This window comes from Etheostoma cragini, chromosome 7 (assembly GCF_013103735.1).
Source record: "Etheostoma cragini isolate CJK2018 chromosome 7, CSU_Ecrag_1.0, whole genome shotgun sequence".
Classification (NCBI taxonomy): domain Eukaryota; kingdom Metazoa; phylum Chordata; class Actinopteri; order Perciformes; family Percidae; genus Etheostoma; species Etheostoma cragini.
The window spans coordinates 2,581,168-2,603,404 of NC_048413.1; the positions used below are offsets into that span (position 1 = coordinate 2,581,168).

Below are 22,237 nucleotides of genomic sequence, written 5' to 3' on the forward strand. Positions count from 1 at the left end.
CACACACACACACACACACACACACACACACACACACACACACACACACACACACACACACACACACACAGATAACATAATTTAATTGTTCTGTATGCTTTAAAAGCTATTAACTAGTACTTTATGGCAGTATTTATGTTTTCTCCCATTAAAAAAAAACATTTCCTTCCAATTATCTAATTAAACTGTATGCAGCCAAATTACCCGTTCGAAATTACTGCATTTATTTCCTGCACAAATTAGTTGGCAGTGTCAACCACTGACGCCAACGTCTTAGAAAGATCTTTTTCAATCCCATTTGAGCTTACACTGCACGAGGCCAGCCAGCGGCCGTGCTGCGTGGGCAAAAACAAGGAGGTTATTTACATTTGCAACCGAACGTGAAAGTGGCGAAGACATTTCCCTCGGACAGCTTAGTCATCGTGATCGATGGGTTTGTACCTAGTTAATCAGCGCAGGACAATTACTAGCCGCTCAATATACATACACTGCTACACCGACAGCTATAACTCAGGTTAGTAATGTGTCACGTAGCTGATATCCCTTGCAGTGAGTTATGGACCTGATGGTGAACAGCAGGACACGGCGTCCCCTCACCTCTCCATGTCGGTGCCGGGCCAGACGACCATCTGGATCAAATTCCCTGAGCACGTCTTTCACCTTCAGGCTGCAGTCTGAAAGCAAAGACAAGTCACACAGCAATGTATATATACTGCACATGGGGGTAGCTCTCAAATGCACACTTTAAACATGCTACTCAACTGTATGTAGGGCTGTGCAATGTATCAATATTTTATCAATTTCGGGATATGAGATGAGATATCGACTTAGATTTTGGATATATATGTGTATATATATGTGTTATATATGACATAAGTGGTGTGGGGGTTTTCCTGGTTTTAAAGGCTGCATTACAGTGCAGTGATGTCCTTTTCTGAACTTACTGGACTGATCTAGCTGTTCTATTATTTGCCTTCACCCACTTATTTATTATATCCACATTAGTGATGATGATTTATCCAACATCTTATTGTGTAAACATAGGTGTTATAAGAAAAATATCTTAATATCTGATTATTTTTCCATATTGCCCAGCTCTAACTGTTATGTTGCCATTTTGAATCCATGTTTCTGTAATGTCATGGACATATATGATTACACACAATGAATATGTGGGGTTGGGGGGGGGCAACTACATATGTACAAAAACAAATGTGGCAGGCTGCAACCTCTTCTAGATATGAGAAACCATAAGCGAGAGTAAATGAGTGTATGTGTGGGTGGAAGTGGAAGTGGAGGGGGGGTGTTAGGCGCTGAGAAAGCCGCCCGCCCGCCCGCCTGTCTGTACTCACATTCAATGTACTGCTGTAGCTGGATAAAGTCGACAGGGTTCAGCTCCTTCACCTCTGGGTTTGTGGGGGTGGACATAGTGCCTGCTTCTGCACTAACTGCCTGCCTGTGCACAAGCGAGAGAAACAGTGAGACATAGACGGAGAGAAAAAAGAAGGTGGGTGCACAGTAAGCCTACCTCTTTGTAAAACATGAAAGCGTGGCTGCAAGCGAAAGATAGCATCTCCCATCTCGCGCTGTGAAAAATCCATGACAGTAGAGAAGGAGAATCACGCTCAACATCCAGTGAAGCCAAAGTAAGGACGTAACCGAGAGACAATATGCCTTTTGGTGAACACAATGAATAATTATAATAACTTTACATGCCTAACCACCGTATCACTGTGGTCCGTGTTCATAAACCCAAAGTCTTTCCTCGACGTGTGTGTGTGGATGAAACAAATTTTTATTGTGTGCTTTGAAATGCGGCATGAACAATTTTGAGTTCTCATGTCTATATAATGTATTCATTTTAAATCTCTCGCCACCAATAACATGTAACTAGCGACAAAAAACTAGGCCCGGTAGAAAAGATGTCAGGCTAAAGTTAAGGGACCCATGATACTTCGACTCTGGGGATTCTCAGCACCCAAAAGTCTTTCCACACACTCACTGGCCCATTTTTGATTCATATGAGACCAAATATAGAGAGCGTTTGGTTACGTTTAGCACAAAAGAGAGTTCAATGAAGCGTCGAAATGCAGAAATAAACAACACAATCTTGCAGAGAGGTTCAAAAAAACAACTCGGTTTATCAGGGGACGTCCCCTCCGAACAAAAGGAAGAAACTTAAATGTCATACAAGGCTGAAAGCGAGCATAAAATCTGAATCTGACACGGATGGATGAGCGTTTGGTGGGCTCTTAATGAACGCTTTCATCCCAAGCAAACATGCAGGTGAAACATAATGGAAGGAGATTCCGTAATGACAGGAAAAAAACAGACAAATTTACAAGAAAAACAACAGACAAATGTATGTTCATGAATCATTTAAGAAAGATGAGTAAGTATGTTAATGGAGGGGAAAAAGTGGCCATCCTTGTTGCTGTTATAGATGCATTACACAAAGAAATACAGGGACAGATCAATACAAAATGCATAGAATGCCTAATGTAGTTTATATTCAATATGTAAAGCAATGGTCATAGCCAGGATATGTGATTTTTCTAAGCAGGTCTGACACAGCACACATGCTCTTTTGATTCACTGATGCATTCTTTGTCTTGGTATTTGGTATTAGGTTGTTTGTGGTAAAGCAAGACCATGTAATATTACATTAAATGCAATGTATTGTTTCATAAGGGGTTAAGTGTCTTGCTCATTGCATTGGGAATTGAACCCAGACCTCCCACACCAACGGCATGTGTCACATCGACCGCGTCAGCCACCAAACATTGTTATATGTTAAATAACGTTCTCAGTTTTACAGACAAAATGTCGATTCAGCGATAAAATGCGCCTTTGTAAGCACACTTTAGATATAAATACATATAACGGACATTATTGAGGCAATTTATTGACTGTCTGACTGACTTTTCGGACTGCTTGTTGGTTTTCACCATCATCAAGTAATTCCCACTAAGCAAAAGTTGCATCATCTTGCGTTTTAAGAACTACGACAGTAATTTCGCCCTCTAATACTTTACATAACTGCAGAACATTTTGCAATCTATGCTCAAAAGTTCTCTGAATAGTCTAAGTCATCACAGCAAAAAGCATTGAGTTTTGCCTAATTTACATTACCATTATGAGGTAATGAAGTGGAGACTTTATAAATGAATCTGCAATACAATCCGCAACATTAATGGACTTTTTAAAAATAATAAATGTAGGTTTTTACCATATAAAGTCAAGAAAGTGTGAATCATCTGCTGAGCTTGCACCTAAATCCATTCCACAAATGTGTTTTTATGAAGCTTAGCATAAATTAATTCAGGAAGACTTCTATGCTTCACATTTCTCTCTCTTTTCTCCCAACCTAATCAGCTGCGTTGTCTTCAGCTGAATGTGGGCGGTCCCTCTTTCTGTTAAACCAACCAGATGTTGCCACGATCTGCGCGAGCTATCGCATTGTTTCAATTAAAACTTGAAATCTTTTCTCCTTTCTGCTGCTGTCACTTGTCATTTCGGGCAAAACCGACGCGTCCCTCCTCGACCCCGGTAACCTCCAGTCCTCATGACACCCAGCACCCAGGGTGCCTGCACCACCAGAGGCCATACTTTACATACACATCCAGATCTTTAGCCTATCCTGTTGTTTAATCCTGGAGTCTAATCCCCAAAGACTACATTTTTATAAATACTGTATGGAAATGGAGGGCCAGTGAAGAATGGAAAGGCAAATATGAGGGTAACACTTCATAATAACCATCATTAATAGATGGTAAATTGATATTTTATTCATCTTTAGTTAATTGTCATTTAACTGTTAGTTATCTATCAGTGATTTGACTGTTAACAAACAATGACATTATAATTAATAATGTTTACTTATTGTTTATAGTGCTGAAAATTAACAGTTTATTGTTATACACATTATAGCCCTCATATACTATATTAGGTATTGAGTAATGATTAAATGTATGACATAATAGTAATAATTGAGCAATGACGGAGGTAACTGTGAATGGGATCCTGCAGTGAACCTATATATATGTATATACTGTAAATATATATACATACAGTATATGTACTATATATATATATAAATTACATAAACATTATTTATACAGTATATAGATACTGTCTATGTAATGTTATATAAATGTTTTAAAAATGGATTCTTAAAGGTTTACAAATATTTTTTAATCATTACTCGATACCTTATATAGTACATGAGGGATATAATGGGTGTAACAATAAACTGTTGATTTACTGCATTACTTATATTTTATTGATTATAATTTAACTGCTTGTTAACTAGGGGTGGGGGTAAAATCGATACAGCATAGTATCGCGATATTGTCCGTGGCAATACTGTATCGATACACAGGCGCCAGGTATGGATCTTTTATCCTATAATATATTATAATTTATTATATATATTGACAGAGTTTAGTTTGGGGACATCATTTAAAAAATTTGAAGTTGGAAAAAGGTTATAAATTGCAATATATGGCAGAATATTTCAATTTGTTTAAAATCGCAATAAGAATGTATCGTGGTATAACTATCGTGATGATATCGTATCATGAGTAGTCTGGTGATCCCCCCCCCCCCCCCCCCTTTTGTTACCAGTAAAATGACAGTTAAATGAAAAGGAACTAAAGATGAATTAACTATAAATTCCCCATCTAGAAATGATGGTTATTACAAAGTGTTACCATAGGAAAGAGTTTCAAATATAATAATAATAATATTACATATGAATAGAAACATATGAATATACTGAGCAGTTTAAAGAGTACACAATTATAGTGTAGGTTAGTGTAAATCATGTCTGAGTGAGATCTAAGTCCATTCTGTCGTCAATTACACAAACTAAAGCTTATTTTAGACTGTCTGGTGGTTTCCAGTCTGGCCCGATGAAAAGGCCTGCACGGTGCATGTGCTGTTCACACTGTTGTCCGCATGTGTTATCGCACGTTAGCCAGCGCACATATCGGTGACGGCTGCCTGAACTTCACAGAAGAACAGAGTGAAGGAAGGACAAAACGCACTGAGAAAAAGAATCGGAATCATCTGAAATAACACCCACCCTTTACATGTAATATGTATCCATTTGCGGTCTTTGGACTCTGAAAGGTTCACACTGTCCTCACTTAATTCCCTCAAAAGGTCAGCAGCGTTGCCTAGCACTTCTGTTTATGCAACCGATCAGGTGGGCCAGGTCTGTATCAACAGCAGAGGGACACATGAAGGAATCATGAAAAAACCTTCTGCTGCTGATCACCTGATTACAGCCTGAAAAATCTATCTCCTAAAAATACACTCCTGACTCCATCTTCAAACACTGTCATGCAAATAAACTAAAAATAGTCCTAAAACACACCTTTTAGGTTAGATAACTCGTGGGTGTGTTTTTTTCCCCCTTTCCTGTTTTCCTGCTTTCCAGAAGAGCGTGATGCCGTTAGCGTCATCTTCATAATCATAATAGTCTGGTTGAACAAGATCTCGAGCCTATCTGAGTAATCTGATTCCTCACTTCCTGATTAGATCATGCTTTGCATGCACAGTGCAGAGTGGGAATCAGGACGAGTCGGAACACGGCACGCCGGGTGATCCGTTCCCCGCACTTAGAGATAGGATAATGTGATATATGCTGAGGAGGCATTGTCCTCCACTCTCACTAACAGTGGCACCATCTTAATGGGCTTACTGGAACTAGTATAAATATTACATGTGATTTGAGGAATGTCTGTTAAGACTTAATACAGACGGTGTGGCTAACTGCTTCAGGGGCCGGCTCTCAACAAGGTTCCACTGCTGGGCTTCGGTAAAATGGTGTGAGGGAACTGTTTATGTTGCTTAATAGAAACATTTATGTGGGAGAGACCCTGTTGTGTAGGTACGGGAATGATTTAAATGTGGGCTAACAGGAGTCACGCAGCCATCCTGCAGTGTTATTTACTTGGATTCGAGCTATTTTGACGCACAAGCTGAGGTATAATTCAGTTTGAAGAAAAATGTTGCTCAGTATGTTCAGTGCAGAATAAATGGTGCGGGACATGTTCTGAGCAGCAATGCACACAAGTTAAAACCTCCTGGATCTGTGCTCCGCTGTGACTGAACTAGCAGTAAAGAACAATTTGAATGTTAAAGTGCTTCGTCAAGCCGTCTACAGCAACAGCTCGTTGACTTAAAAACATCCACTCCCCCGTAAACCTCTTAAAAAAACAGTCTAAGAGCCTGACATTCACTTTTACTTCGGACCACTCGACTGAAAAATACCAAAGCAACTTCTTTATGAACAATGACACAGCCAAGAAAGTGGAGAATTTAAATAAACACTTCAGTTGGCATTTTCCTTTTACACATGCCCCGTGTTTAATTACAACCCTGAATGTCTAGACGTGAAAACTGCCAAGAACCCTAGAGCTTTCTCTTTACAAGAATCCTCTCAAGGTAGACTTGGGGATGACCTTTTTCCATGCAGGGTAGTATTTGCGAAACTTGTCATAACACCCACGCCTTGTGTCAAGGAAATCTGCTGTTTTGCAACACTTGCAGGGCGCAGACCAGTGACTCCGTCATTCTGCGGTGTGAAAAGACTCTGTGAACCGGAGTGAAGTCTACGTCTATTGTTGGGCATTGTGTTTTACTGAAGTGTGTACAGATTTACAGATTGCTTCAGGTTGACAGAAAGGCAAGGGGGGGGGGGGGGGGGGGGGGAGGACATGCTTGGTTGCTATGGAAAGTGTTTCCCTCTATCAGCTGCTTTCCGTCAGAGCACTGCCACGGGTGACTTACCAGGTACAGTAGGAGGACGAGGAGCAGGAGGAGGCCCAGGCTCAGAGGCTCAGGGATGAGGGAGCCTTGCCAAAATGTGAGTCTTCACCCTCCAGCTTCACCTCCTCCCCCGCTTTGAGCCACATTTGGCCTTCAAAACCAGAGGCCACGCTCGAAAATGCCTTCTACATGCAGATGCTACTGTGACTCATCGCATGAACATGGGAAAACTCCCTTCTGTTCGCTCGTGGGGTCTCTGCGGGCCGAGCCAGAAGTAGCCAGGAGTAATGACTTGACTTAATTAGTGGAACTATACAAGTTTTTTAAAAAGCCACTTCTTCATAAACCTAATCTTACTTTACTTTTACAGAACTTCTTTGTCACGCTTCAGCTATGTCACTTTATACACTCATTGACTAGTTTTTTCTTACTTTTGTTTTGAAATTCTTTGACTTTTTATTTTTGCAACTGCAACTTAAACCTTTCCCTAAGGGGATCATGACAGTATTCTGATGATTCACATTTGTTTAAGCGCAGAGCAAGGGTGTCAAACACACAGCCCTAGGGCCAGAACCAACCAACAGGTCCAACCCGCCCCACTTGATGACTTTGCAAACTGTGAAATGTGCAGATAGGTCATTTTTTAAATATTCCTATTTGTCCACTGGGGTATGGACTGTCCAAAAAAGAGTCCCTTTGCTGGATTTGCTATTATAGATCCCAAATGCGTACATACAGGCTTGTATGTACGGTGTAGTGCTGTACGTAGGCTACTGTTCATGCACTAGCTGCCAGTGGAAAAGGTCTTTGTCAAACAAGTGGACACACTTCTCCACCCCCCCCCCCCCCCCCCCCACCCCCCCAAGATATCTCATTCTGTTCATCGTATGTTTTGTAGATAGATTGTTCGTTGTGTACTTGTACCCCTTTACAATAAAAGAAAAGGGACACGTGTCGTTAAGAAAGGGACACGTGTCGTTAAGAAAGGGACACATGTTGTTAGTTATCTCAGTTATTATGCAAATGTTTTACTAGTTTGGCCCCACTGGAGAACAAATTGGGCTGCATGCACTAAATGAACTAAACTGAGTTGGACACCCCTGGCCTAGAGCAGTAACCACAACTTCCCCTGGTTGTTTTACATCTTCACTTTAGCACAGTGTTGTAAAAAATGTGTTGTTGAAAGCACCCAGGCTGAGATATACTGCAGCTTTTATATTTCTTGCACGCATGTTCCTGGGTAGAAATATGGATCTAGCTGGTGTGAGATTTATCAATCGAATAATGTAAAAAAGGAGCGTCGAAAGTAATGAGCATGCTCTGTTAGCGGAGAGCAAAACAAGGCTTCCCTTAGTCTACCACGGTATGATGATATCTGAAGAATTGAGTGGTATGCAAACTACAGCAGTCTCAATAAATGTAGATTCAAAATTAGACAAAAATACCGAAGTGGAAAATTCACCACAGTATGAATCACATGTCTTGGTAAATGTAGGCGAGGCTCACTCCCCGGCTTCAAAGTGAGGACGGCCCATCACTCTGAGTTCAGACTTGAATGTGACTTATATAATCGTTTTTTGTCTCGTTTTTTTTTGTGGAGGCAGCCTTGTGGAACATCATGCTGCGTTCGGAGGAGAAAAAAAAACTCAAATCTGCCCAGACTTGTGAGAGTGCATGCTGTCATACAGCTTTAAGGGTGCAAGTGTTCGCACATATTGGGAGTCTCGCCTAGTTCGCCCACACATCTATCTACAAGTGCAAAGGAAATAACATTAAATGTCCCTTTTTTCAATGATGACTCATCTGAAAGTAGTATTTTCCACTATAAGGCTAGTAACTCCGAGACCTGGGGTCTACAGAGAGGACTGAAATGTTATCTTCGCTCATGTGAATTCTTTTTTAAATACAAATGGATGAGCCTAGAGTTACAGCACTGAGGCAAATCCGAATCACTTCTATGACTTGACAGTAAAATCTTGACTTATTAAACCGCAAAGCGTTCACATCGTGGTCATTAATTCAGGATTCAGGCGAAATTTGTAGGGAATGATATAATGAAGGAAGTGGAGGGTAGCCTACATGGAAGATACAATTAATGTAGCCTATTTAGAGAAGTAAAAACAACAGCTTGTTGTCCCATTTCTCTGATAACCTGAGCCATAGCAAACTACTGACATTAAAACAAACCACAGACCACAAGATGTGCTAAATACTCGTTGATTTACAGCCTCTAGCTTCTGAGGTAAACATTAACAATGGGAGAAATGACCTGAGTGCAGTATTGATTGTCTGTGTCTGAGAACTGTATTAAAGCTAGATAACAGAGACATACCACTGAATAACCTTGGACACACACACGCACACACACACACACAGCTTGACCAGGAAAGTGTCATCTGGAAATAAAGTGGCCTCAAAATTTAAGCAAAAAGGGAAAAGCACAACGCTGGCAAATACAAACGAAGACTTTCCACTTAGGTTTGTTTTTATCAGTTAGCATGAGGGCCGAAAGTCCCCGTTAAGGGACAAATAAAGGGGGAGTATAAAAAAAGACCACACAGCAGTGGCAGTGCCCACCATCGCCCACCATCACCCAACTTACTTCACACTGTGGTGGATGTTGTTGTGACAGAAACACAGTGAAAACCCCTCTGAGGTTTCAGTGTCCCTGCTGGAAGAGCACCATACCCTGCACCATCATGACATAAGCATGGGGGCAATAACACTACGTACCTGCTTGCTCAATGCACTAGTGATATATTAAGATGCTCACCAGTCTCTAATCTGACATATGGATTGCTTAATTCTCCAACATAGCTTGAGAGAAAGGGTTCCCTCAGTCATTTCAGCTGCCTGGCATTTCCAGTCATAACACCCTGCAAAGGGAACTGAAACGATGAGATGTGAGTTTTTAAAAAGAAGGCAGAGGACCGTGCATTGCATGAAGATGGAACAGGTCTGCCTGCTGAGTGCACGACACTGTTGTCAACACACGACTATCTGTCAAAGCCTCCAGTTCCCAGATGCACCTTCTTGGATATGAATCATAAGATATATGATAATATGATCATTCGATTCTTGACCAAAAACAACCGGCTGCAGTGATCCACTCGTATTCGATTGCAGCCGAAAGCCGTTCAAACACAAACTTCGATCGATACGCCGAGTCCGGACTCTGTGTGTGTGTGTGTTTGTTTTCGAGAGTCATTTACCTTGCCGTCGCCACTCCGTTGATGGCCTTAAACGCGATCGTCGTGCTGCCGTTGAACAGTCATCAAAAAAGCGGATTTCGAAAAGAAAGTGTCCGTTAACTTTAAGCGGAGGCAGCGGGTCGGCGGGGCGGGAGAGGCGGACTAATGCGGAGCAGAGACTGAGTGTGCGGATCCCCTCCTGTCAAGCACCGCCTCAGCGGCTCTGCGCCCTCTCTCCAACCAATACACACTCACCCGCTGCAGCGGCGCGCACGGCACGCATCCATCTGCAAAGTTGCAAAATAAAGCTTATAAAAAAATTATGCAGCTTTGACCTCTAAAAGTGCTTCATTCTGGAGGAAATCAATGCCAAGTACTATTAAGAAATGAATTCATAATTAAAGTAGCTCCATTGATTGTCCATATGGAGCCAAATGTATGCAAGTGATGCAATAAATAACCTTTGCATAGGCTGTGCTAACATTATATGATTTTTTGATAGTAGGCTATGCCACAAATATTAAAATATGATTGCGATGCAATGTTGGATATCATCTTAGAACAGCCTATTATTGATCGCTTTAACAAGAAACACATAATGAGCCTTTGTTGTTTTCTCAGGGCTGGACATCTTTGTGTGGCTATAGTTAGCCTGGCAGTTAAAAAATAAAGGGAATTTTCCTGTTAATAAAGTTTTTTTGTTTATGTTTTTTGGCTAATTAATGGTTTGGCTGTATTGTGATTTATGTTTTATTAATATTATGGTTACTTTTTCAACCCTCATGTTGTCCTCGGGTCAAACTGACCCGTTTTTAGTTTTTTTTATCCCCAAAAATGGGCCTTCGAAAGAAGCGCTGAAAATGTCAACATTAGAAATGTCAAATAACGTTGGAAAAATCATCAAAAAAAGCGCTCGCAACGTTGAAAAAAGTGACAAAAAGTCATAATTGTGTTTCTTGGTTGACGGGAAGACAACACAAAGGTTAAGGTGCAGCACTGCGATTTGATGAAGAAGGTGATTACGCTTGTTGATTGGACGAGTTTAATGGTCACCTGCAGCCAATCAGAAACGAGTATTTTAAAGGCTGAAGGCCAACTTCTCCCATCACCATGTGCGTATCTGGTGGAATGTTATAAAGTACAGTTAGTAAAATACTGCACTGAAGTAACACTTTTGAGATACTTTCATTGAGTATTTCCATTTTGTGCCACTATATAGCCAGTTTCTACAGGCCTGCCATAAAGAATTATAGATAGATTATAGATAGGGGGACACATTTTCTTTTCCAAAATTGGGGCCCTCATCCAAACCCACTCCAGTAGGCTACCATGGACCTTTGCAGGGGCCCCACAGAGCTACTAGTTACTGCACTAATCAGGATTTTACATGCAAAACATATGATGTGTTCATGAAATATGATGTATTTTATAGATTAAAGGACCCAAGAACATTATTATAAATGTTGTCACATATACTGCACTTCTGCTTACTTGTGCTTGTAGCGTCTACCACAAACATATATATTACGTAACATTGTATTTTATCCCAATATGTTAACTTCTGCACTATTTTATCTAAGTTTCTTTCATTCTCATTAAGATTTTCACTGCCAACGACAGTTTCTCTGTAATTATGCATATGACAATAACTTGACAGTAAAGGAGTTTTTTCCACAGTGTGGTTTTACTTGTACTTCCCCCGTGGGGACTGACTGCTGTACCCTTTGGAGCAACCAACCACATTACATAATGTGTGTTGACAATAACAAGAGCTGCAGGATTTGGTAAAGCACATGAGTTCACATTCCAGTGAGCACAATGGTGAGGGGATCAGGTTCCACAATGAGGACGTGGCTGGGAGAGTTTGCACACGGACAGCCTTTCGTTCGGTTGAATCGAACGAGAGTTCGATTTCCCCGGTGGTGCGGTTCGTTTGGGCAGGTGAAAACTACCGCACTCGGTGCGCACCAAAACCGGAAAAAAGCATACGGAGACCTGCTTGAAGAGGTGGTCTCGGTACCATAGACTGTATATATATGGAATATTATACAATGCTCGGTTCGCTTTCAATCGAACTCTGCAGTGGTTCGTTTGTGGTGAGATCGTGATCCGTACTCGAACCGCACCGAAACACTCCGCTAGTCTGAGCTGACGTCTCCTGTAGTCAGGTGTGTTTAGCAATCTGCAGTTCCTATCCCAGAAACGGACCTCGATCAAGCTCACCCGTACCCTCCGTGGTCAAACCAGCTGCCGCTAAAGTTGGAGCCAGACGCCGGGAGAGCCCAGCGAGATCTCGGGGACCAGAGCAGACGTAGTAACGTCTCAAACAATGTCGGATCATTTTATTGAAGTGAGCTGGTTTGACAACGGAGATGTAAGGTATGCGCTAGTCCAGAACAAGGGACCTTGTTCCTGTGTTTACTTTCTTGCTCCCGCCCCCAGAAACATCCAACCAATAACAGGAGTGGATGTTCTTGCCTGATTTATAATGGTGCATTTTGGTACGGTTGGATTTTTGTCCAGGTGTGAAACCGAACCGAACCGAGGGAAAATCGCTGATTCGGACCAAAGCAAACAAACTAGCCTACGAGTGTGAAAACTCCCTAACACACATGGAAAACATGTGGGTGTCTTGGTTAGACAGAGAAAACCTTTGTAGTTTAATTTTCCTTTTTATTTTCTTGACCTGGATTGACAGCCTTTGACATCCCACATATCTTCCTCACTACCCTGACTTCTTAAGAGCAGCAATAGTTTTCTCTAGACTGAGGTTTTGGTTCCATAATATAGTCAGCTGATGTTCCCTTAAGAAATGGAACTCCCTACAGATCTTTGAGGACATGGTGTGGTAACATAGGGAACTGCATTATCCCTAATTAAAAAGCTAAATGTAAAATCGTTTGATCGCAGTGAGAAAATGCATTTTGACTTTTTTTATTACTTTGTCTGTACAACACGTTACATAGCAGACACAAAACAAATAAAACATTGAGAGGGAAAAAAATAATAAAGGGCACAATCCAAAGGTATCTGTTTACTGCACTTCTGTGGGCTTTTATAGCAGACATTTTAAGTCTCGTCTTACTACAGCAATAAGTGACAGATGGCAAAACATTTTACATCTCAAAAGCCATAAGAGTGGCTATTTTTGTTTTTTTACAATCTCCAAGCTCTGGTATGTAGTGACATGTCAGTGAACAGATGTTTGCTAAGTGTCTAGAATGAGAAGATCAAAGTCTATATTTCAATCATCAGAAAAAGACGTTAGGATCACGTTAAAATATCACGTGAACCATCATGATTTGTCAAATAAAACTCATTAACACAATTAAATCCAAAATGTTCAAATCTTCAAATTTAACACTTCAACTGGACCCAACATACAGACTGTATTTACAACGGAGGCAACAAATAAAACACACAATCAATTTTCTTTCTGCAATGAACTTCAAATGCACCGAAAAAGGCAGATTTCCATACATCGACTGGTAACTTCTTCAAGCATGTTTGTGTAAAAGGCAACACAATAAATAAAACGAATGGCACAGAAGGTTTAGACAATCTAAACTCAGAAGCACAACGTCTTGTGAAATGTTCACAGGAAACCAAATACTAAAGCGGGCACGCTAAAAATCTTTAGAGTCAATGTCCCTGCAGACAGTAACACAAGCTGACTAAACACAACCGAGAGAAACAAAAGTCACAATCTAACTGCAGCGAGAGGAATAAGAGAATGACATTTATAATTCAATATAGTATTTGTATTTACAAGCATTTATACAACTGAGAGCATTAAACGGGGGTTCAAGCTTATTACTATATTATTAGGACATGGAGCAGAACAATCAGATCATATTATGCACCAAATATAAACCTTGTCAACATCCATCTCACCTTTTATCTCACACATCAGTCAGATCATGTTTCTATTAGCCAGGTTCATAATACATGTGTCCTTACTTTAAGGCATAGGTATCAAGCTTCTTATAAGATTTTATTTTAAATAAGCCAGATTCAATAAGAAGGTTTCACTCCAACGAGGACAACTCTACTCGTCACAGCAACCCCCCCCCCCCCCCCCCCCCCCCCCCCCCCCCCCCCCCCCCCCCCCCCCCCCCCCCCCCCCCCCCCCCCCCCCCCCCCCCCCCCCCCCCCCCCCCCCCCTCCCACCCAAGCAAAACATCCCCACGTGTCTCTGGATCAGCTCAGTTTGCGGTTATGAAGTTATAAGATCTCCTCCACTCCGTGAGCAAAGATCATGACCAGGCCGGGCTCCAGGATCATATCCTCCCCCATGTGCTGATTCTCACAGGCCATCACCACCACGGCCTGCTTGCCAGGGATACGCTTGGCAACATAGTTCTCGTAGTAGCGCCTGTTCATCTGCCGCGTCTCCAGCGTGGCCAGTCCCTGCGGCCAGTTCCGCTCGTGGGCGTTCTCGATCAGGTCGTTCACAATGGAGAGCGGACAGCCGCTGTCGATGAGGGAGCGTTTGATGACTGCTTGGAGCACAGCATCCGGAGTGGAGATCATCCCGCCCCAGCGTGTCACCCTGGCTGGTTGCATGGAGTTCACCCACCTGGAGATAGAAGATACAGTGACAACAATAAAATAGGGGACCGAGCTGCAGCTCTCTGACAAAGTTACATCAGAACGCGAGCAGAAGGGGGGATGAATTTTCACGTACTCCAAGATCTCGTTGTACTCGATGCTCTCCTCCAGGTTCTGCAGGTTAGGGTTAGCACTGCGGATGGCTCTCATGTAGGCTTTTAGCAGCTGAATGTCCCGTTTCTGGAAATTAGAGCATCATCTCCAGTGACCGATTTTACAAAATCTCCTAAAGCTAAACAGGAATTTTTAAATGGCCAATCAACTGGTGGTGACAGCCTCAAAAAGCTGTACGTATAAGGCAGGTATTTACTTGGTTTTTCATTTTTAAATTTCACTTTTTCAATTAAGATTAGTTCCAGTACGATTTCAGAGTGTTCCCTAAGTTTTGTATTGCTTAAAAAAAAAAAACGTACGTGTTTTTTTTTCTTTTCTTTTTTTTCTTCAACTTTCAGTATAAAATTTAGATGGTTTTATTATTATAAAATGGAGTCCCAGTCTCATAAACATATGCACCAATGCCTCCTTATGCTTGTTGTCTGACCAAATTGACAGAGACTAAAACTAAACACATTTCCTGTATTTTATTGATTTTATTTTATTTTTTTTAAGTACAAAATTTCCGAGTTTCCTTTTTACAAAGGTTTTTTTTCAAACATTTGTAATTTAGTTACCTATATAACAGCCGGGTGTATCTATCCGTTTTTTTGTACCCGCTTTTATTGGATACTGAGCCACAATGATATTAACTTTGCCAAATTCCAACCTAGCTATTAAGAATATACTGTATAATGTAATAGCAGTGTCTTGTAGGGTTAAGTGATAATTGTATATAAATAGTCTTCTTCCCCTTCTTTGTATAACTGTATCGTGTCTCCTGTCCAACGACAACACACATTAGACCGTGTGTTGGGGTTAGGGTTAGGATCTCAAAAAACGTTTTTCTAAGTGAATAAGAGTGAATCATTATAGCTACTCAGTAGGAAACTGTCAATATAAAGTGGTTGTCATGTCCATGAAATATGCTCTTGGCTAATTCAAAACTTGTTCCACAGACAAAAAAAATACTTCTCAGGACTAAACTCAAAGTATTTTGGGGTTAATGAACACAGAAATGAGCGGGCACATGCTCTTACTTGTTCCCCCAATTGGTGCTTATGCTCTGCGACATTTTTCTCCAGCTCTGAAATCTTTGTCTGTTGCTGCTGGACGACGCTCCGCAAGTGTTTGATGCAGTTATGGTTGGGCACCTCATCTTTGGGCATCTCAAGTCTGCAAGAGATTTGTTTTGGCAAATCACATACGCATAGTAGTTGACAGGACAAACATGTATGGCGATATGCTATTAGAATTGAGTTGGGTTAGGGTTAGGGAGGAGAAAATCAATGCACCCAACAATTACAAGGCACTTAGTTTTCCGGGAGTGATCCGGATATTCTGTACATTTTAAAGTACGGTCAATTTAGGCTTTTTTGCACTGGCGCTGAGCACAGACAATTGTGATTGGTTAAAAGACATGGCAATTTAAACCAGAGCACGTTTTTTTCTCCCATCCAGGAATGCTGTGTGGACTAGCCAGACCCTCCTCCGCAACACTGTGGAGGAAGGTCTGGACATGCGAGACGACAATGCAGTTTACATATCCTCCCCAAAGAAAGCCACTCACCCACATCCCTCCTCACAGCTGACAGGCCTTTTGGGGTTGTGCTCACAGTCCTTGAGGTGGGACTGCAGCTGGTCCAGCCGCAGTGTGGCGGTACAGCCAAAACCTGCATTGTCGCAGCTGATCTGAAGTTTAGACAGCATGTTACGCATGATGCGGGGCACAGGCCGGAGGTGAGCTAGCGTCACCACCGTGCGGTCAACAGGACATATCTGCTGCTGGGCAAACCACTGTGTTATGCAGGCATTGCAGAAGGCGTGCTCACAGTGTGGAGCCTGAAAAGGAGAACACAGAGCTCAAAATGTTTAAAATTTCAAAAAACACAGATACAATGAAGGGTTTGTAATCTTTCAGACAGTTACTTGCCTGCACCGGTTCCTCAAGCACTCCGCTACATATAGGGCACAGCAGGTCTTCATCCACCTCCCCTTGGAACCTCGTAATGTCGTACCCCATGGTACATCACTGGGATCCACAACCTCCTGAGCAGCACACAACAAAGCACATTAGATTAACCCACAACTTAACGGCATCAATTTGTGCCTGTAGTTAGTCCACAAACATATACGCACAATGTGAGTATACCTCACTCACAAAAGGCCTCAAATGCTCCCATTCAGCTCTCGATGTATTGCTGATCCGTCACATCTGGCAGTCACACACACTGCAACAAAAAAAAAAATATTCACACTGATTAGTTAGTTTTCAAAAGATTATTGGCTAGCCGATGGTTAGAGCATAGTTATGCTATATAATCTAAACCCATTTACAGCCATTTAAATGGCTGTATATGGGTTTAGATTATATAGCATAACTAGTTCAGTGATTTTCAAGCTTTCTCATCATGTTCAGACACAAACTATGCTCTTTACCAGGACCACTCCATTAAAGGGGGAAACGAGAATAACATTGCCATGTAACACACACGTATATTGTGTTATGACCAAATCAAGAAACGCTTTAAATGTACAATGACTCGACAGCCAAAAAGCGCCGTCCTGGATCTGAAACGACGTGGTTTTGTGACGTTGTCCTCAACATGTCAAACTGCACCAGCCGAGCTCCAACATCTGAGGAGAGCATCCTGTTGTCCCAGGTGACCGGTGACTGGTGACTGACCTAATTTCAGTGAAAGAAGCCCACACCGGTCTGGAGGAGATTTACAGAGCCTTCTCCCATCGCACTCAGCATGCCTTGCAAACAAGCTAACCCTCCATGCTCACGTTAGCGACGTGTACGATGCTATTTTGTCATTTTGAGATTATAATGAGCTAAACGTGTGTCGTTTTAAATGTACACCCCAGTGCTCGAGCTCGTGCGTCAGCACAGCTTGCTCTCCGTTAATAAAATGTGGCTAACGCATGCTAACTAGCTAGTTAGCACTAGTAGCGCCAACGGTACCGTTGGTTTCCTCTGGATATTAGCCATCAAGCTAACCAGACAGTCCTCAGTCTGGGCAAACTACACCGAAAAATGGCCAATTACAATCAGACACTTGGAAGAAAACATTGTAACGGACTAATATACTTACTTAAACATGTAGTAAAACAGATCCTAATAACGACGTTTATGTATTTCCGGACGTCCTAATATAAGTAGTAGCTCGTTAGCCACGTCCTGTACTACATCCTACACCTCTGCGTCGTCGATACGCCGGCGGGTGGGACGTCATGACGTCAGACATGGAGCTTCTGATTCTATCTATATCTTACTCGAAAAAAAATATTAAAGGACTACATGTACAATACCAGTTTGTTGTGTTCATAACATTAAAAAACATGGTGAATTTAAAAGTTTACCTGTATTTCATAAAATGATAAATTATTTTACACTTACTGACCTGTAAAGAATACTAGTGTAACTCCCAAGATGATATGTGGTTATCTGGAACATTGGAGACTGTTTTGAAAGTTGATAAATACGTAAATAAGATATGATCCTGCTGATTAAAACATGAGTGATTCTCTGAAAGATGCTCCGCAGCACCACTAAATGACAATGACAACAAACGCGTTCCTGTGGCAATCCAATCAAGCTCTTTTCCTTACCTCATCAGCTCATCCTTCAAGTCAAGATAATCAAATCCAAATCCTCTTTCAGTCGGCATTTTCACATAGAAACAATTTGATTCAGTCTTTTTTTCAGATAAAGAAGTGGAAGCTTTCTTTTCTAGCTATTCCAGTGAATTCAACAGAATAGCCGGTTCAGGATTAATCATGTAAAACATGATTCATTGTCAAGAAATAATCCCAGACTCTGAAAATATTTAGCAATAGCATTTTATTGAACACAAACAACCCTAAGCCACAATACTGAATGACAAGACCAATTGGCTGCAGCAAACATTTTATAAAATAGATTCAGGTTTAATGTCACTAAATTGTTTTTTTCTTTTCTTTTAACGTCAGAAAGACAGATGCAGGTTTTTCCAAAACAGTGAATGATCTTTTACATTATTTAACATTTTTGTTACAAATTATCATTCACATGTTCACACGAAGGAATAACAAGGCAAAGTGCTTTCAGGATTGCATTGTTGAAAAATCCAAAACAAATAAAAATGAACGGCTTGAGGTTTGGGTAAGATAAAGGGTGGGTGGCGGGGGGGAGCGGGGCTGGTCCTGTCCTAGATTAGGCGTGAGTGGGCAATGGGTTGGTGGGGGGCCCTGGTCAGAAAACCTCAAACCTTTCACCTTGTCCTGTACCCCTTGTAGTCAAACTGAAAGTAAAATGTCAGGGCAGTGTGGAGACAGACGCCTATGTAGCAGAATTTGGTTCGGAGTGGACAAATGGATTCCAAGGCATACGGCTCGAGGGGCTCAAACTCGCCCCCCATACTGAATTACAAATCCACCTCGCTATCTCCCATGTGACAACCTGTGGTATCATTCCAACTGCAGGGCTGACCAAGAACGAGGCTGTAAACGTTGAAATAATGCACACTATAGGGCGAGACGGGGACGTAAACGCACAAGAGGGAACCAAAGAAAAAGACTGCGTTTAAAAAAAAAAAAAAGCCAATGCGTGGTTACTTATTTAAAAAAAAAGAAAAGAAAAAAAGAGGAATCCTCGGCCCATTCGCAACTGAATGTTAAAGGGGGTAGACTATCATCAGAATCTGCATCATAACATTGTCTGGCTTCACATTCCAGTGGTATTTTGTTGTATAAATGCTTCTCATAAATATTTTTTTGTTTTTTTCAACGTCAAATAGACATATACACATACAGCACAACCAAGCACACTTTTTATGTATATCTACCATTGCTTATGATAAATCTGTACTGAATAGACTTTTTTGTGTCAGAAAAGGTGGAAAGATAAAACAATACTCAAGGCTGCAAAACAAGGAGGTAGGAGAAATGCTACTGAAAAACAGCAAGTGATGCTAACATGATGGTTCACTTAAAAGAAATTGTGAGTTACGCCAGGCTTTTGGCTCGACTTCTCGAACCACCCTAGTGCTAACTGACGCTATCCCAGTCGGCGTTTAAGGAGCGGCGTGTAAAAACGAATATTCTTTTCACCTTTATTTTGTAAAATAATGTGCAATGTTGATTGGACAGCTAAATTAAGACGTACACATCTCAAAAGTGCCCCTTTCATCATAGCGCCAGATGCAGAGTGGTGTAGCAGCTGTGGTGAATTACCAACAGAAGAAATCTTGAAAGGCCCATTCCGCCCTTACAAAAAATGAAATTCCGAGTCTTCACCCTTTATTTTCAGACTAGTCATATTCTAAATTGGCTAATTTCATTGGTCCTGTTGTCATCACAGGTGTGGGGACCACGCTGCTGGTGATGGCATTGACTCCTTTACACACACAGTAGAATAGTATATTTGCAGATTTGTAAATGAGGTAATCAGCGTTAGGCTAAATAAGGGAACCCTGTCATTGAAACACATGCCCACTTCATTCACCAGCAAAAGCAAAAGAGATTTCCTCAATCAGCGCGACAGGATTGTGGAAAATGAAATCAACTTTGGAATGTTGGGTGGGCCAACCTTTTTTTTATTTTCTTCAAGTTTTCTTTTTTTGTGTGAAGGTGCACTGTGAAACTATTTGATTGTAACTCATCACATGCCCTGATTCAGAGTCCTTCGCCTCCCGATAAGGGCTCCTTTGTGTTTCCCCAGATAAGCCACTCAAAGTAAACCCATTATCGAGCATCTTTTTTCTTTTAATATACTATGAATTAAGGCTGCCTCAGCAGCAGATCAATTCCTGCTTTAAGTCCAGTTGTGAGAGGATTGCTAATAGCTTGTGAGTTGCAATGAGGTGGCAACATCTACAGTGAAGCGGACTAAACATAAAAACATGAAAGGCATTACCCACTACTAAAATGTCACAGAACATGCAGTATTACATCCCTTTCCTACAATAGGCTATTCCTAATAGCACATTCAAAAGGGGGCTCCTAATGGGCAAACTCTCTGATATGGCTCTGCTTTAGAGTAATCAAGCTTGGTGTGAGTCTATAAGGTGCTCCATCAGAAAACTGCTGCCTTATTTCACCTGCACACATACTTTGCGTCATTCAGTTCCAACAGATTTGATCTTAAACACCGCGCAAAGTGTCCAGAACATTTGTTTTCCTTTGTGTAAATTCATCCCCCCACCCCCCCCAGCCCCCTAGAAGACACATCCTCTGCTGGTGAAAACAAACGGCACTTTCAAAGGGGAATGTTTCTCTAAAACCACAATCACAGGACCTCCACTAACAAATTCCGAAAACACATAGGCTATACAGTAGATATAAATCTCATGAGTTTTTTTTTTTTTTTAACTGTACAAGCTTTAGGCTACACACTGAAAAGGAAGGGACACGTAAGGAACCTTAATGCTTAACATTAAAAACAAATATAAGGCATTTCATATTTCCTTTTATCCGCATACGCCACTGACAGCAGGTCTAAATATTTTTGAGAAAACATTTCATTCAAGGAGGAAGAGGATGCATATACACATCTACACATGCAAATGAACATGTCTACCGGCTATAAACCAGAAGTCCAAACTACAATACCATCAAAGTCCATCCTTAAGGGGAGAGAGGGAGAGAGAGAGAGAGAGAGAGAGAGAGAGAGAGAGAGAGAGAGAGAGAGAGAGAGAGAGAGAGAGAGAGAGAGAGAGAGAGATATCTATATATATATATATATATATATATATATATATATATATAAAAAAAAAATCCAACTACTCAAATCTATCAGTCAACTTGTGCACAGTCCTTTCTCTGAGCAGGCAGCTTTAAAAGTCGGATATTGATCACAGTTTTAAGAATGAAATACCAAACACACACACACACACATTATCAAATGCCACCTCTCTGAATACAAACAAATGGACTACTCGAAGTCCCTAAATTGCTACAGATAAGTGACTTTTGGTGTTAACAAAAAGGGCATTTTAAATATTTTTTTTTCCAACTGAGGAAGCAATGATAAACAAAAGGTTATTGCACTTTTTATCTTTTGTCTATTTCGAACGAGGTCAGCTTGAGAGAAGATGAGTCATGCCTTAATGTCGTGGTAAGACAACAAATGTTACTTCACTTCTACAGAATGATCACACGGTTATTAACACTGCACACAGCAACTACTACTGCCACCCTATTTGTAGTCAGTCTACCCTAAAAATCAATAAGAAAAATCTCTACAATCAATTTGCAACGCAGTCACAACAGTTTGCCTGAACTTGATCTTGAATGCAGGTACTGCAATTCTTCACAATTTGGTGTGTGAAGTCCTAAGAGAATACCCAAGCGTTGAGAAGAACAATCAGAACAAAGCTCTGAAATTCAAGACGACAGTCTTTCTACAGTTATCGTGTTACTGACAATCAAACCTCTTGTTCTCTGCCCTCAGAGGAGACCGCTGGGTTTCCTCTCACCTGCTGCCTAAATTTGGTCTATAGGCTCCTTCGCTCCTTGGTGTCGGGAGAGCCAACTGAGCCCCGAGGTGCCTTCTTTGGATTTGTGCTTTCGTACTATTGATT

At 41.3% G+C, this 22,237-nt stretch overlaps 2 protein-coding genes and 1 long non-coding RNA gene across 7 annotated transcripts in view; all 3 read right to left on the reverse strand.

The window, feature by feature from the left end:
* dgkaa (diacylglycerol kinase, alpha a) overlaps nt 1-10,233 on the reverse strand; it is a 21,232-nt gene extending 10,999 nt beyond the window's left edge. Inside the window, exons 1-3 of one of the 2 annotated variants that reach the window (XM_034877302.1) lie at nt 9,990-10,233; nt 1,353-1,456; nt 598-674 (exon numbers count right to left, since the gene is read on the reverse strand). In XM_034877302.1, the coding sequence (XP_034733193.1) occupies nt 598-674; nt 1,353-1,428 (153 nt within the window). In that variant the 5' untranslated portion in view covers nt 1,429-1,456; nt 9,990-10,233. Of the gene's footprint in view, nt 1-597; nt 675-1,352; nt 1,457-9,989 lie in introns of those variants that run through there. The other variant, XM_034877303.1, reaches the window with a different exon arrangement.
* Nucleotides 10,234-12,995: 2,762 nt separating this feature from the next.
* Nucleotides 12,996-17,908, reverse strand: rnf41 (ring finger protein 41). 4 transcript variants are annotated; one of them, XM_034877306.1, is made up of 8 exons: nt 17,771-17,904; nt 16,825-16,903; nt 16,606-16,721; nt 16,243-16,514; nt 15,713-15,848; nt 14,656-14,759; nt 14,139-14,547; nt 12,996-14,037 (listed from the first exon to the last, which is right to left on the reverse strand). In XM_034877306.1, the coding sequence occupies exons 3-7, from the start codon at nt 16,693-16,695 to the stop codon at nt 14,193-14,195; spliced, it is 957 nt and encodes a 318-aa protein (XP_034733197.1). In that variant the 5' UTR covers nt 16,696-16,721; nt 16,825-16,903; nt 17,771-17,904; the 3' UTR covers nt 12,996-14,037; nt 14,139-14,192. The 4 variants fall into 4 exon arrangements, with proteins under 4 accessions (XP_034733197.1, XP_034733199.1, XP_034733200.1 ...); XM_034877308.1 differs by lacking the exon at nt 12,996-14,037 and having other exon boundaries at nt 14,193-14,547; nt 16,834-16,903; nt 17,771-17,908; XM_034877309.1 differs by lacking the exon at nt 12,996-14,037 and having other exon boundaries at nt 14,193-14,547; nt 16,834-16,887; nt 17,771-17,898.
* A 594-nt stretch (nt 17,909-18,502) lies between these two features.
* Nucleotides 18,503-22,237, reverse strand: part of LOC117947939 — a 5,517-nt gene continuing 1,782 nt past the window's right edge. The window contains exons 2-3 of the long non-coding RNA XR_004657363.1: nt 21,578-21,588; nt 18,503-19,141 (exon numbers count right to left, since the gene is read on the reverse strand). This is a non-coding gene — a long non-coding RNA (uncharacterized LOC117947939). The remainder of the gene's footprint in view (nt 19,142-21,577; nt 21,589-22,237) is intronic.

What these genes read in the sequence shown, in the direction of transcription:
- rnf41 (XM_034877306.1), bottom strand. Translation starts at nt 16,695, where the DNA reads ATGGGGTACGACATTACGAGGTTCCAAGGGGAGGTGGATGAAGACCTG. An exon ending in AGCTGTGAGGAGGGATGTGG is followed by an intron (nt 15,849 to 16,242) that starts GTGAGTGGCTTT and finishes AATCTCTTGCAG; the next exon opens with ACTTGAGATGCCCAAAGATG. An exon ending in GAGTACAACGAGATCTTGGA is followed by an intron (nt 14,548 to 14,655) that starts GTACGTGAAAAT and finishes TTCTATCTCCAG; the next exon opens with GTGGGTGAACTCCATGCAAC.